A 14,147-nucleotide genomic window follows, 5' to 3' on the forward strand; every position below is an offset into this window, starting at 1 on the left:
AAGGCCAAGCGTTTATTTCGGGGTTCAAAAAAATATAAGACAGGATCTTATTTTCGGGGAAACACGGTATATCTATTATTTTTTATTCTGTAAAATGGAATGCCTGGACAATACACTATATTCAAAATACTTATATGTAAATTAAAAATAACTTGACTAAAAAAAGAAGAAGAAGAGGAAATTAAGATTGGAGGATAGAATTTGCCCAGTCGTGTTCATGACCTTAAGCATGGGTAAGATCTGAATCCGTCTCTCGAAGCCTGTTTTTCACGTTTCATTTATTTAGGCATAACTGCGCTATTCTTCCTTCAAAGGTGCACCTAAAAAAATTGCAAATGCACATGTGTGATTCATCCACGTTCCTCAGCAAGACCAGTTTTATGAGTTCTTGGCAGAAAAGGCAACGTCTCATTTCCCCGGAGCAGGGATTCGATTCAATGAACACCCAGAGACAACGTGGAAAGAAACACGCTACAAATAACTTTATTGTCTTCCAGCCTAAGGACAAACAAGGATCAGCCAGTTTGAAGAGAGGCAGGGCATGCATGCGGAATGCTACCAGGAAGTTGGCGACAGGATAGAAGCCCGAGAAGGGAATCTTTAAAAAAAAAATCAACACAAAAATAAACATTCGGAAGTGGGCTCACTAAAAGTCAAGCGAATGAGAAAAGGCCGAGGAACTTCAGGTTCTACGGTGCTGAAGCTTTGGGTTTGGATCCAGGAGAATTAAGGAAATTGTGCCTCCTGCCTTTTGGTCTTTCAGCAATCAGGTGGGTCCACGGAGGCAGCTCCAAGGAGGAATCAAGGCCCTCATCGAGGTTTACACATCTGTGGGCTACAGGAAACTTGGGCCACAACGTCCTTGTAGTCTGTGCGTTTTGTTTTTTTTTCCTTCAAAAAATTCAAAAGTCCTTCCTCGACTTGGTTACTGGAATTGTGGAAAGGGAATTTTAAGAACGTCGGTTTTGGGCCAAAAGGATGAAAATGATGTTCCTGAGTTGGTGAGGACCTGTGTGTCTTGAACCTGGCTTGGTGTCGCGTCATCTACAACCCCAGATGTAGATCAAAACTATCCTAATCCTGATTTTTTTTGTCTCCCTCCTTCTTTGGAATGACTCTTAAATTTGAACGGAATTGCATCGGCGCCACCTTCTCAATGCTTTAATCCCTTGACTGACTTTTGACCGAGGGAAGGCTGGTCCATGCATCAGCAGAATAAAAGAATTTTCCCCCCACTCCTTCTAAGAAGGAACAAATGAAGCCCACCTACCCCAACCCTGTTCTAGTTAACAACTTTTTAGGTAAACTCCTGAAGCACGGCAAATCTCATCATTTGCATCGAAACCATCGTAAAGCCCGGCCAACATTCGCCACAGATTTGCTAGGAGGAAGAATGGCTCTTTCGGGATGACCTAGATGTCGGCCAAGTTGCGTTCACAAGACCAGGCGGTCTTCTCCGTCTTCCTGAATGACTTGGCCCACCGAGGCCGGGTTCTGTTGCTTGAGAAAACATTCTCTTTTGCACTCCATCAGAAGCTGGAGATCTCGCCACATTTTGACTTGCTTCAGGTTAGGGCCATGACTTTCCCGGACAGATTTCTGCTTCTCGCGCAGTTTCTGATATTAAAAAAAAAAGAGAAAAAGAGAGAGAGAGAGATGCTGTCTAGGGAGGGGTCCTGATGATTATCTTCTTTTAACGACCCCATAATCCCTTGTGGGTTTGAGTCTGGGTAACTGAATGGAGCTGAATGTTTACTGGCCTGATGCCTTTCCTGTCGCCAGTACGGAGTTTTGTTCAGCAGATATATTTTCAGTGTGCCCAGAGAGAGAAATATCTGCCTCTACCTAGGATCGAACTCACAGCCTCCTGATTGTGAGGTGAGAGCTCCACCTCTAGGTCACCGCACCACTCAGGGAAGGGTCCTGATCCGTTGGTTTATTTACTTACTGTCCCCAACTACCTCCATTCAGAGGTTTTCGGCAGCTAACTATGTTGCTTCAAAATGAAATACTACTTCAACTCCAGAGCCAAAGCAGAGTTTAAAGTATATAAGGACTTCCAAATAAATCTTCATTCTTTTATTCTTTTTGGCTTTCCTTTCTTGTTTATCATTTTTTTTTAAAAAAAAAATGTTTAGCTGATTGCATTAAACAACATCAGAAAAAGTTTAGATAAGGCCTCAGCTCAAGTTTGAATAGCGGATTAAAATCATATTTTGGAAACTTGAGACTGTCTTAAAAGTCACAGAGACAGATCTCCTTGGGAAGAAAAGCAACATGTACGTGACCTGTTTGTAAGAACATCAAAGACAGTTGGTTTGAAAAATTCATTCTTTCTACATGCTGCTCCAAAGCCAACTGCCAAGAAAGGGATAGAAAACGGATGGCAGGTCCTTTTTGTAAAAATAGGACGGCGCGCCACTAAATACCGTGTTTATCTGCGGCCAACTGCTGTGTGCACCACTGATCTGGCAAAACGATGCCTTCTTTCGGAGGTTTCTGCCGAAGATGCCTTTTGGAAGCGATAGTCCATTAGCTCAGGCAGTATCTGAGGAAGCTGACTTTGCAAATGTTTGTGTAGTTTATTTTAAGAAGGCAACTTCTCTGCGTCTAAATCCGAACAGTTTTTAGGAGCTGTGCCTACTAGGCAGTGTATAAATCAGGGGTGTCCAACCTTGGTCATTTTAAGACTTGTGGATCTCAACTCCCGGTGATCCTGGCTGGAGAATTCTGGGAATGGAAGTCCACAATTCTGGCTGGGGAATTCTGGGAGTTGAAGTCCACATGTCCTAGAGTGGCCAAGGCTGGACGCTCTTGGTCTAAAAGAGAAATCAATAACGTTCATCCACTCCTACCTTTCCAAGGTTCTCTTGTTCTGTGATCATCTTGGAATACTGATCCCTACGGGAAACAAGCCATTGAAGAACAAGAGTTATATCGCAATTTTAGGATGTTTGGAAGTACTTCAGGTGTGTTGTCTGACAAGAAGCTCCTTAAGATAGGTTACACGGGGCAACTCACAGGCTAACAACAACACAGTCCTTGGAACTACGGAGAACCCAGGCGTTTTCCCCACCATCCTCTCCCCACTCTGCTAAGGTAGGGGGCACAATTTCCTGTCGTGGGAAGCCAGAAAGTGCAGGAAGGATGTGGGGAAGTCTCTTTGAACCTCTTTTTTTCTCAGCAACTCGGCTGAAAACTCGCTGCCTTCCTAGAAAAGGATCTCCAAGGAAGTTGCAAGGAAGAAGAAAGAAGCCCCAGGGTTTCCCTTCTCTTCCCATCAAACCTCTGAAGCCGTGGTGCTGGTGAGGACTATCAAAGAGGTGTAAATAAGGCATAAGCCAGCTGGGTGACCTTGGGCCAATCACCAGGAGACGGTGAGTTCTAGTCCCACCTTAGGTATGAAAGCCAGCTGGGTGGCTTTGGGCCAATCCTACTCTCTCAGCCCAACCCACCTCAGAGGATTGTGGTTGGGGGGAAAAGAGGAGGGAGGGAGGGACGAGGATTAGGTGTGCTCATCACCTGGAGTCATTTATTAAAATATAATAGCAATAGCACTTAGACTTACATACCGCTTTCCAGTGCTTTCCAGCCCTCTCTAAGCCGTTTACAGAATCAGCACATCGCCCTCCAACAATTTGGGTCCTCATTTTACCCACCTCGGAAGGGTGGAAGGTTGAGTCAACCTTTTAAAGGTGGGATACAAATACAGAAGTAACTTTCTCATATAGCAAGAAATGACGTGATGTAGGGTAAGGAGTGGCAGAACCTGGGGGGGGGAGTGAAAAGAGGAATTAGACTAGAATTCCCACGTAGCCATAAGTGAACGAAATCCAACTCCCCTTGAATTCCGTGAAACCTCCTCTAACTCCTAACAGGTGCTGAGAAGATTCCTCTGCACAGCCATTCGTAGCAATAAATCAGTTTAACTGGACCTTTGCGTTTGTGGGCCTGATCCTTCGTACCTGGCAGGTGACCTTCTTCCTCTCCCTTCTACTACCAAGACATTTAGACCTTCACTCCGTTCTCATTTTCCAGGCTGTCCACCCCCACAAACATCATTTTCCGATGGGAGAAGAGATATTTGCGTCAGGAACACATTTTCCACTCGGAGGTCAGGATCTTCTCTTTGCTTCTTTTGGCAACAGGACGTCCTTACCTTCCAGGCCATTACCTTAGGATCTCTCCCAGGATTCGCAGATCTGTCTGTTTTTCTGCTTTTTTTTTTTTTTTTAATTTAAAAAAAGGCCGGCTCCTGAAACCAGATTTGTTTTCTTTTCTTGGCTATTTAAACGATGCTTGGAAAGAATGCCGCTTAATTTTGAAAGTGAACGGCTATTTTTAGAGAGCCAAATTAACTTTTTTGCATTCCTGACGGCTGACTCCATGGAACAGAGATGGGGAAGGGATCAGGAGGACGAAGGAACTTCTGGTTCCCGACTTCGGGGGCCCGATGTTTATGGGTTGTCGGAATGCGGCTTCCATTCCAGGGCTTACCGAAGGATTTGGAGAAACTCATTTGCTGGCCCGCGCAGGTGGCTGGCTTGTCCAAACCTTCTGACGAAGAGAAGTCGGATGGTTTGGGCATTTTTTTTTTTTTTTTTGCGCTCGCTCACTCGGCCCTAGTAGGAAGGCCTTCATTAATGGGGTGGTAAATTTCACAGAAATGCAAGAACGCTACAGCTGAACACGGCAGGTATGTGAAATGCGGAATCCCTCGCTACAGGGAAGTGCTTCTCCCAGTTTCAAACCTGGGGTAGAACTGTGCCAAGAGAGCAGGTTGAGGAGCACCGTGGTCAGTTTGGACTTCCAGAAACAAAGTTCTGCCTCTTCCTCCCGACTCTGAGAACGTTCAAAAGTTATCCTCAGATACCCTGAGCCGAGGTGGCGCAGTGGTTAGAGTGCAGTACTGCAGGCTACTTCAGCTGACTGCTAGCTGCAGTTCGGCAGTTCAAATCTCACCAGGCTCAAAGTTGACTCAGCCTTCCGTCCTTCCGAGGTGGGTAAAATGAGGACCCAGATTGTTGGGGTTTGCAAGAGGCTGACTCTGTAAACTGCTTAGAGAGGGTTGTAAAAAACACTATGAAGCGGTATATAAGTGTTATTGCTACCCGGACAAAGTTTTCCTTCAAAAGTCTACAAAGCAATTACTCTAAAGCAGCGTTTGTCAACCCTGGGGTACCTGAAGATGCGTGGACTTCAACTCCCAGAATTCTCCAGCCAGCATTAGGGGAATTCTGGGAGTTGAAGTCCACACGTCTTCAAGTGGCCCAGATTGCGAAACGATGCTCTAGATATGGCTACACGCCATGTGAAATCCTAAACAAAACATACAAATCGCTAAACTGACCCAGACACAGGAACTCATCCAGGCAGGAAGTTCTCTGCCCCCAACTCCCCTTTTGCTCAGTGTTGGCCTCTTTCTCCTCCTTGATCTCAGCTTTTTTTCCTCCCTTCAGACAGATAATAAAATCCTCTGCAAATATTTGGAGATGTAATCTGCTCCTTGTCCCTGGCTGCCCTTCCATTGAAGCACCATAAACGGAGAGCTCGGAGAGGGAACTCAGTGGCACAAGCGGTATTTTGCAGCTGCGGTGGCCACGGGCGTCCCCCACGCAAGGCGCGTGCGAGAAAACATATCCCGTGATGTCAGGACATAAACCCACGGCCTGCGTGTCAGCGGAGACAGAAGCGTGGAAGGGGGAATACCACCACATCTGGGGGCCTTGTCACCCAAATTCCGCTTATTGCAGATTCCTCGGGCTGCAGCCTTCTTCCCCTACTGAACGTAGAATCATAGGGCGGGGAGGCACCCCAGAGGTCATCTAGTCCAACCCCCTGCCCGCTCCAGGGGACTCTATACCTGACTGCCTTCTTTCTTTCCTGTTGATCCGAAGAAACGTACATTTTCACCTCGTCTTTGACACGTTGCAGCTGTGCTTCGGAAATCTAAAAAATCAAAACAAAAAAACATCTGGATTTAGATCTCGAACAGCCCTCCTTCCTGTCTGAAAAAAAAAATCTTAGTTTCTTTCACCAACATACCATTTTCATGCAGTTGACCTGATGGTAGCTGCTTTCTTCCTGTAAACACTCCTCCCGAAGGCTCTTCACCTCCTGATGGGAGAGAAGGGAGATTTTGAAGAGGGAAGAAAGAGACTCTCCACCCCCCTCTCTCCTGCTTGCCTACCTGCTCCAAGGAGGAACGCTTGCTTTCCAAACCAGCGGCACAACTGTCGTACTGAGATTTTTTCTCTTCAGATTCTTGGGTTAATTCCTGGGGAGGAGGAAAAAAAGGGTGTGTGGCAGTGGTGGGTTTCAAATTTTTTTACTACCGGCTCGGTGGGTGTGGCTTGGTGGGCATGGCATACCTTGATGGGCGTAGCAGGAGAAGGATACTGCAAAATCCCCATTTCCTCTCGATCAGCTGGGACTCGGGAGGCAGAGAATAGATGTGGGCGGGGCCAGTCAGAATTTTTACTACCGATTCTCCGAACTACTCAAAATTTCTGCTACCGGTTCTCCAGAATTGGTCAGAACCTGTTGAAACCCACCTCTGGTGTGTGGATACAACAGGTGGCCCTTGGCAGCCCAAGCCCACCTACCTAAATTCAAGAGACCCTTGAGTCTTGCTGTGCAGGATAAGGCATCAGCTTGCGGGAAAGATTCCTGGCTTCCTTGATGCTTGTTACAATAAATTGCTACCCACCAATTTTGTCGGGACCAGGATTCCTCTTCGTACTGTTTGGGGAAGCCTAGGTCAGAACAAGTGGGGGCGTGCCAGCCTCATCCCCCGATCATTGCCTGCACTCACCTGGCACCTCTGTCGCAGCTGCCTGAGGTCTTTGATGATTGGGGCCAAGCTTGACTTTTTATCGGCTACCAAGGTGTTCAGTTTTTTCACCTGCGGGGAAGGAAGGCGGTGCTGTGAGCGAGCCCGCTGAATGGGAGCCGAAGTAGACGAAGAAGGACCTGCCACATTTAGAAGGGAGCCCCTTTGCAGCATCCTGGGTGTAAGGGGTGGCAGAGGGTGGGGGTCAGGATTAGGAGGAGCTCGTTCTACACCCTCCCTTTGTGAAGCCTCTCTGGACAGTACCATGTCAGACATGTTGTCCAGAGTCCGGCCTTTCATATCATCCATTTCGCTCTTGACGGCCGACACCCTCTCCAGCTCCTCCTGGGTGTAGCTGTAGCCGGAGATCCCTTTCTTGTCTTCGATGGCTTGCTGGGGGAATAAAGGAGAGAAACAGGACTTTCCGGAGGGGGGCAATCTTATCTCCGTGGGAATTCTGGGAGTTGAAGTCCACAGGTCTTAAAAGATGGGAAGGTGAAGATACCCCTGCTCTAAAAGATAAACACCAGACCAAACTACAAACCCTAAAGAAGAATATAATCGCAGAAATGGCCGTTTGGCTGTGAAATGCCATGTTGTATCCAATTAAGTTCCGGCCCCTGACATATTAACTGGATTGACACAAGGTGGACCATGGTTTGTTTGACTCCCAATTGTTAACTAAGCCACAACTGGCAGGATTTCCACCACGCACGCACCAAGCAAGCCACGTTACGTAAACCCAGCTAACGATTTTGTCGTTCTTCGTGTTCCCTGCCAGGCCTCCCTGGGATCCTTCCTGGAATTTAAGATGGGCTTGGGATCTCCCGTTGACGTTGCCATCAAAACCCCGGGCAGTCCTGGCTTTACAGGACAGGAGGGAGAGTTACCAATTGCTGCTGGATGTCTTCGTGCCGTTGTTTCAGAAGTTCTTCCGTCCGCTGCAGGATGCCGTACTCGGCCGTGATCTCAGCTATTTCCAGGCGCTTCTTCTTGTAAAGAGTGTTTTTGCTTCGAAGCTTGTTAACGTACCGCTTGAACTGAAACGAGAAGGATCACAATCCGTGGGTGTGCAAAGATGCTCGGTCCAGCTCAGGTCCTTAGGACAGAATATTTAAATAACCTTTTCCTTCTCTTTCAAAAGAGAGTGGAATCAAGAAATCAGGCTCTCTTGGGTAGAAATAGAAAATTCACCTTTAAAAGATCACCATTTAGGTATGTTTGAGTGTTCTATATATATATATATATGCACACACACAAAAAGCTTTGCATTTCTTTGTTCGGCTTTTCAACGTTGCCTTAAATTGATGAAAACTTTTAAAACGTTATTTAAAAAGAAAACAGAGTTGGGGCGCACAGCGTAAAACATAGCATCCCATTTGAAGAATAAATTCTTACAATCCGAGACGAACCCTCTGTGAGGACCCCCCCCCACCCGCCAATAACTTTATGCGCTATAAAAAGGTCTCCCAGGCAAAGAGCCCATCTTAAAATCGTGCCAGTTCATCTGCCATCTTTTGCCAAGGTCTCCTCTACTTCCCTGGGCTCCTGCAACTATTTTTAAACCCAAAGCTGCAAAACGTTTCAGCCGGAGAGCAAAGCCAGATTTAAACCGTCTCGTGTTTTAAAAAGACCGAGGTCCTGACTGCTCGAAGAACAACTGTCTTTGCTGCCCGCACCACCAATGCCCGGGAAGGTCGCAAGGTAGCTGCAGAACTTGACAAAGCAACGGGGCTGAAGGAAAATCAGGCTTGTTCGCATTTAAGTTGGGGAATGGCAGGGTGCCAATGAGGGGTGGGCTTCAAAAATTTTAGCAAGGGGTTCTCCGCCCGGTTCAGTGGTCAGTTGCTCCTGATTCGCAAGAACCGGTAGTAAAAATTTGTAGTAGTTCGGAGAACCGGTAATAACATTGGCTGGCCATGCCCCCGAACCAGTCCCCGGCCCGGTTGCCACTCACTTATCCCGCCCACCTCATCAGAGGCTTTTTTTTTTTTTAACTTTTAAAAGCATTTTTTCTACAACCTCTTCGGCCGAAAAAATGCTTTTAAAAGTAAAAAAAAAAAGCCTCTGATGATCGCGCGGCTCACCTGGGATCGTCAGCTGAGCATTTTTTCTACAACCTCTTCAGCCGAAGAGGTTGTAGGAAAAAAAAAAATGCCTTTAAAAGCCTCTGACGATCCCAGCTGAGTTGCCTGATCGTCAGAGGCTTTTAAAAGCATTTTTTTTTTCTGCAACCTCCCCAAGGTGCATAAAACCAGGTTTCCATCCCTCTCTGTCATGGAGCTGTGTAAAGCAATTCTCCCTTTCAGCCTTCTTGCCTGTTGAAAGAGGTAAATAAAACCAGAGAATTAACACTTGTTTTAGTTTCCCCCCACCCCACCCCTTCTCCCCAACTCTGGGAGAGAAAGAGAGAAGTAAAAAAAACAACAACAGCAGCAACAACAAACCAAGAAGACAAAAATTAAACTCCCAACCGCCATTTCATTGAGATGAAAAGCGAAGCTCCTTCATTATCTCAGCGGGAAGCCCTCAAATAAAAGTTTGCAGAAGCCGCAGCCCGAAAAAAACGTGGAGCTGTTTTACTGCCCATCCAATTAATGTTAATAAGGGCTCGGCAGGCAATTAAAGAGAATTTCGTCTGAGCAAATTGCTGGCCGTGACAAGCTCTGGACCAATTGCTCACTCGAGTCCCCCCACTCCAACGAGGCTCAGATCGCTCAAGGGGAATGTCACTTTAGGGGTCCCTTCTGTTCTCGGGGATGGGGGATAAGCCCCCTCAATGTCCACCAGAAAGGAGGAAAGAGGAAGGCAACCGGAAAAGCACACCCATACCCATGTGCCTGACTCCAAGCCCCTGTGGCAAAGATGACTACGAACTCTGGTGGAAGAAAAAATGGGATGTGCTGTTTAGACGGGCCAGGCAGGTAATTCTTAATAGTAATAGCTCATTCTTCATAGCTCATTCTGCCTCTTTGCTGGCATGGAGTTTGTCTGATTTTTAAAGACTTCGCTCTCAATTTAGCTGGAGGTCTTCTCGGAGACCCCACTTCTGAACAAACAGAAACACCTGGGAAGCATTTGGCTTCGGAGTGCTTGAGTTTTCAACTGATTTCAGGCCAGACGGGCCTGAAAAACAAACCTTCTTTTTACAAAATATGGCACCAAGCCAGCTTGCCGTTGTGGTGGCAGAACATGCTCAGGGGGCTTACAATGCGGATCCTTCTTCGGTTTTTAGAGTGACCCAAAAGTCTATTCTGCACATTTTCTCTCCTCCCTAACTTTTGGCTAGCAAAGATACCAAAGGAAGGACAAAAGAGAGATGCAAATGTCGAAGGTCCCCTCCTGCCTCCCTTGTCTAAGGCTCTTTTGACTGAGTTTGCTGGTCCATTCTTTTATCCTTCACAATGATGGCCAATCACCAAGAGACAGTGAGTTCTAGTCCTGTCTTAGCCATGAAAGCCACCTGGGTGACTTTGAGCCAATCGTTAGGAGACGGTGAGTTCTAGTCCCACTCTAGGCATGGAAGCTGGCTGGGTGATTCTGGCCTTGTTCCTCCCTCTCAGTCCAACCTATCTGACAGAATTGTTGTTGGGAAAATAGGAGAAGGAAGGAGTATTATGTATGTTCGCCACCTTGAGTTACTTATAAAGGTGGGATAAAGATCTATTAAATAAATGACCAACCTAGTAGAAGAAAAATAATCAGCCTACCAGGAATCCCAGCTCCCTAGAACTGGTATTCAACTGCAAAGAGTACAATGTACCATGAAGAAGAGCTAAAATTATCCCCGGTTTACCTAACATCCCTCGTAACTGAACCAGCTCTCCTTCTCTCTCGTGCAGGCATGCAATTCCCTAATTTTTACGGTTTGATAGCTGCAGGAAGAAGCTGCCTGGATTTTTCTTTTAACGACGTCGTCCCTTCCGCAAGAGGCCACTTTAGCCTCTTGAACATCTTCCCCCGTTTCCCCCTTAAAAAATGAAAAAAAAAAACTATTAAATAAATCCACCCACTATTCTCCTCTGTTTGCACAAAGGCTGAGCTTCCCTTGCTCCCCCTCATCAGGGGGGAAAACCATAAGCCTGAACTGACCTTTCTGGGGAGGAGGTGTTAAGACCTCGGCCGAGGATACAATGGCTGGCATGCAGAAGACGTCCAGGCAGGGAAGGCCTTGATTCATTGGGACACCAAACTTAGTGTGAGACACAGGCCATAAGGGGATACCAGTAACTCTAACCCCTGTGGGGGTGCAGGCTGGAAGCGACTGAGGTCTCATCACAAATCATTAAGGGCTCTAACTTCATGTCTAAAGTATTAAACGACGTTATAGAGCATTGCACACCAGAACAATTAGACACAAGGACAGTTTTTCCTGCATGCCATCCCTCTGCTAAACAACTCATTCCCACAACACTGTCAAACTATTACTAAGACTGTATCACTATTATTATTCTCATCCTTCCTATTACCTATCTCCTCCTACTTATGACTATAAGCTTGTTGCTTGTATCCTTACGATTTATATTGTTTTATTTAGTTTCCTAGTATGCTTGGATTGCTTGTTTAGTATCCTATGACTATCACTACGTGTTGTGTCTTATGATTCTTGATGAACGTATTTTTTATGTACACTGAGAGCTTATGCACCGAAGACAAATTCCTTGTGTGTCCAATCACACTTGTCCAAGAAAGAATTCTATTAAAGCCAGGTCCAGATTGGGCACCCCTTCTGCGAAGAGACAAGGATGGGGTATCTCAAAGCAAGCGGGGTCTTTAAGCTGGCATTTTCCAGCTTTCTGGCAAGGAATTCCAGGGAAGTCCAGAAGCCACCAAGGGAACATTCACATCCTGACTTAAATTCACATCCTGACTTAAGGATGCGAACTCGCTCGTTCAGCATCCTTGATTCCTTGAAAATCTCTGCGGCTCGGAGTTTTTAAGATGCATAAGAAAGCTAAGAATACTTGGAGGCTGGAATCGAATTGTGCTGAATCAAAAACCAGGGACAAATTCAACCGTGAGGTTCTTTGCTCTCAAATACCTTCGTTAGGGTCCTGCTGGGTAGAAAGAGAGAGCAGGAGGATGGTTTAAACATACAACAATGTAAGATGAAGCCTGAAATAGATGGGGTTATTCAGACATTGGTGACTTTCCTTGGCAGCCCTGTTCTTGGATGGGACTCCAATCGAAAAGGTGGAGAAGACACGTAGAAGGCTTCAAAAGGGGCCATGACTGAAAATCAATAGCTGTTGTGTGTTCTGAAGTTGTTTACACAGGTCTACCGGTGTTCATCTTTTCTTCATTCCATATAGGAGCCCAGTCATAAACTCAACAACTACCTAATTCTCCATTTCCGTTCGGTGGGTGCTCTACTTTATCTTCACATTTTAGCTACTCAACCCATCGTTCCCATCAGACGTGTTGACAACATGAAATTGTTTGTGAGGTACTTAAAACCTCGCGGACACGCAACGGATAAGATCTTTGGCCTCTGTGACAGGACATGTTGCTGTTGTGTAGTATAATCACTGCTGGCACCAGGGTCACAAAGCACAGAGCCTTCCTGGGGTTTTGCTCCTTACAAAACGATTTGCTGGGAACAAATCTACTACTTAAAAAGGAGAGCCACCGAGGCCAGGTTTCTGGAATAAATCCTCAACTCAGAATTCTTCCAGATTAACAAGGGAAGCCATCTTGGGAACCCCAACGCAGTTTTGCAGGCAAAATGGCCGTTTCCTTACCTCATCGCCCTTCAAGACTTCTGTCCCGTCCAGTTCCCGAGCCTGGCTCGACTTCTGTATCATTTGTCTCTCCAAGGTGGTGATCTCTTCCTTGGCGGTCTGAAGTTCCTCCGCCTTGGCGGTTTTCTTCCGCGAGATGATGGAGGCCTGTGAGGATTCTCAGACTGGTTAGTATTAGGGCGTCAAAAGTGGACGATGCCAGGAAAAGAGCTGACACGCCAACCTCAGTAGCTTTAGGGAGTTGAAGTCCACCCATGATGGACGGGGAATTCTGGGAGTTGAAGTTACCCATGATGGATGGGGAATTCTGGGAGTTGAAGTCCATCCATTATGGATGGGGAATTCTGGGAGTTGAAGTCCATCCATGATGGATGGGGAATTCTGGGAGTTGAAGTCCATCCATGATGGATGGGGAATTCTGGGAGTTGAAGTTACCCATGATGGACGGGGAATTCTGGGAGTTGAAGTCCATCCATGATGGATGGGGAATTCTGGGAGTTGAAGTCCACCCATGATGGACGGGGAATTCTGGGAGTTGAAGTCCACCCATGATGGACGGGGAATTCTGGGAGTTGAAGTCCACCCATGATGGACGGGGAATTCTGGGAGTTGAAGTCCACACATCTTAAAAGTTGCCTGGGAAACATTATGTTAGACACATTGCAAGTTATCATTTAAATCAGGGATGGCAACTCTTAAGACTTGTGGATTTCGTGTGGTTTAGGTCATGTGGATCTATAAAAGCGCAAGTGGGCCAGTTTTTCTATAGAGCCCACTGATATGTAACGTCTAGATAGATTAGATAGATAGATAGATAGATAGATAGATAGATAGATAGATAGATAGATAGATACAAATTAGAGAGAGAGGGAGGAAGAGATTATAGATATAGATTATATAGAGATAGATAGATGATAGATAGATAGATAGATAGATAATGAAATAATGTTCAAGGCAGAACTACATATTACAACTAAAATATCGTAGTAACAGTAACGGAGTTGGAAGGGACCTTGGAGGACATCTAGTCCAACCCCCTGCTCACCCAAGAGCCCTGTACTAGGGATTCGAACCGCCGAACTGCCGACCTTTCTGATCGACAAGCTCAGCGTCTTAGCCACCGAGCCACCTAGGAATGCCAAACCTGGTGTTTTTAGTCATTCAAAAGGCAGACCATTGCCATTTTTTTTTAACTTTCGGGCCAAAATTTATATATATTTTTAAATGTTTTAATATTTGTATTCTATGTTTTTATCTTGGCTGTACACCGCCCTGAGTCCTCAGGGAGAAGGGCGGTATATAAATTGGAAATTAAATTAAATTAATTAAATTAAATTAAATTAAATTAAATTAAATTAAATTAAATTAAATTAAATTAAATTAAATTAAATTAAATTAAATTAAATTAAATTAAATTAAATTAAATTAAATTAAATTAAATTAAATTAAATTAAATTAAATTAAACAGGTCATTTTGAAGGCACCTTCCAACATCTGGCTGAAATCATTCGGTCTGGGCGTTAGCTAAGCCCTTTGCTTCTCTCACCTGGGCCCCACGGTGACAAATGGGGTGA

General features: G+C 45.6%; 2 protein-coding genes across 3 annotated transcripts in view; one reads left to right on the forward strand and one right to left on the reverse strand.

Moving 5' to 3' along the window:
- Positions 1-14,147, forward strand: part of GPN3 (GPN-loop GTPase 3) — a 182,429-nt gene that overhangs the window by 84,274 nt on the left and 84,008 nt on the right. The gene's annotated exons all lie outside the window — the stretch shown is intronic.
- IFT81 (intraflagellar transport 81) overlaps positions 1-14,147 on the reverse strand; it is a 31,119-nt gene that overhangs the window by 1,611 nt on the left and 15,361 nt on the right. The window contains exons 11-19 of one of the 2 annotated variants that reach the window (XM_070950345.1): positions 12,574-12,720; positions 7,723-7,872; positions 7,097-7,225; positions 6,815-6,904; positions 6,191-6,277; positions 6,046-6,117; positions 5,864-5,949; positions 2,856-2,901; positions 458-1,617 (exon numbers count right to left, since the gene is read on the reverse strand). In XM_070950345.1, coding sequence (XP_070806446.1) covers positions 1,435-1,617; positions 2,856-2,901; positions 5,864-5,949; positions 6,046-6,117; positions 6,191-6,277; positions 6,815-6,904; positions 7,097-7,225; positions 7,723-7,872; positions 12,574-12,720 — 990 coding nt within the window. In that variant the 3' untranslated portion in view covers positions 458-1,434. Of the gene's footprint in view, positions 1-457; positions 1,618-2,855; positions 2,902-5,863; positions 5,950-6,045; positions 6,118-6,190; positions 6,278-6,814; positions 6,905-7,096; positions 7,226-7,722; positions 7,873-12,573; positions 12,721-14,147 lie in introns of those variants that run through there. The other variant, XM_070950346.1, reaches the window with a different exon arrangement.

This window comes from Pituophis catenifer, unplaced genomic scaffold (assembly GCF_029215685.1).
Source record: "Pituophis catenifer annectens isolate HBS135680 unplaced genomic scaffold, rPitCat1.0.hap2 SCAF_10, whole genome shotgun sequence".
NCBI classification, from domain to species: domain Eukaryota; kingdom Metazoa; phylum Chordata; class Lepidosauria; order Squamata; family Colubridae; genus Pituophis; species Pituophis catenifer.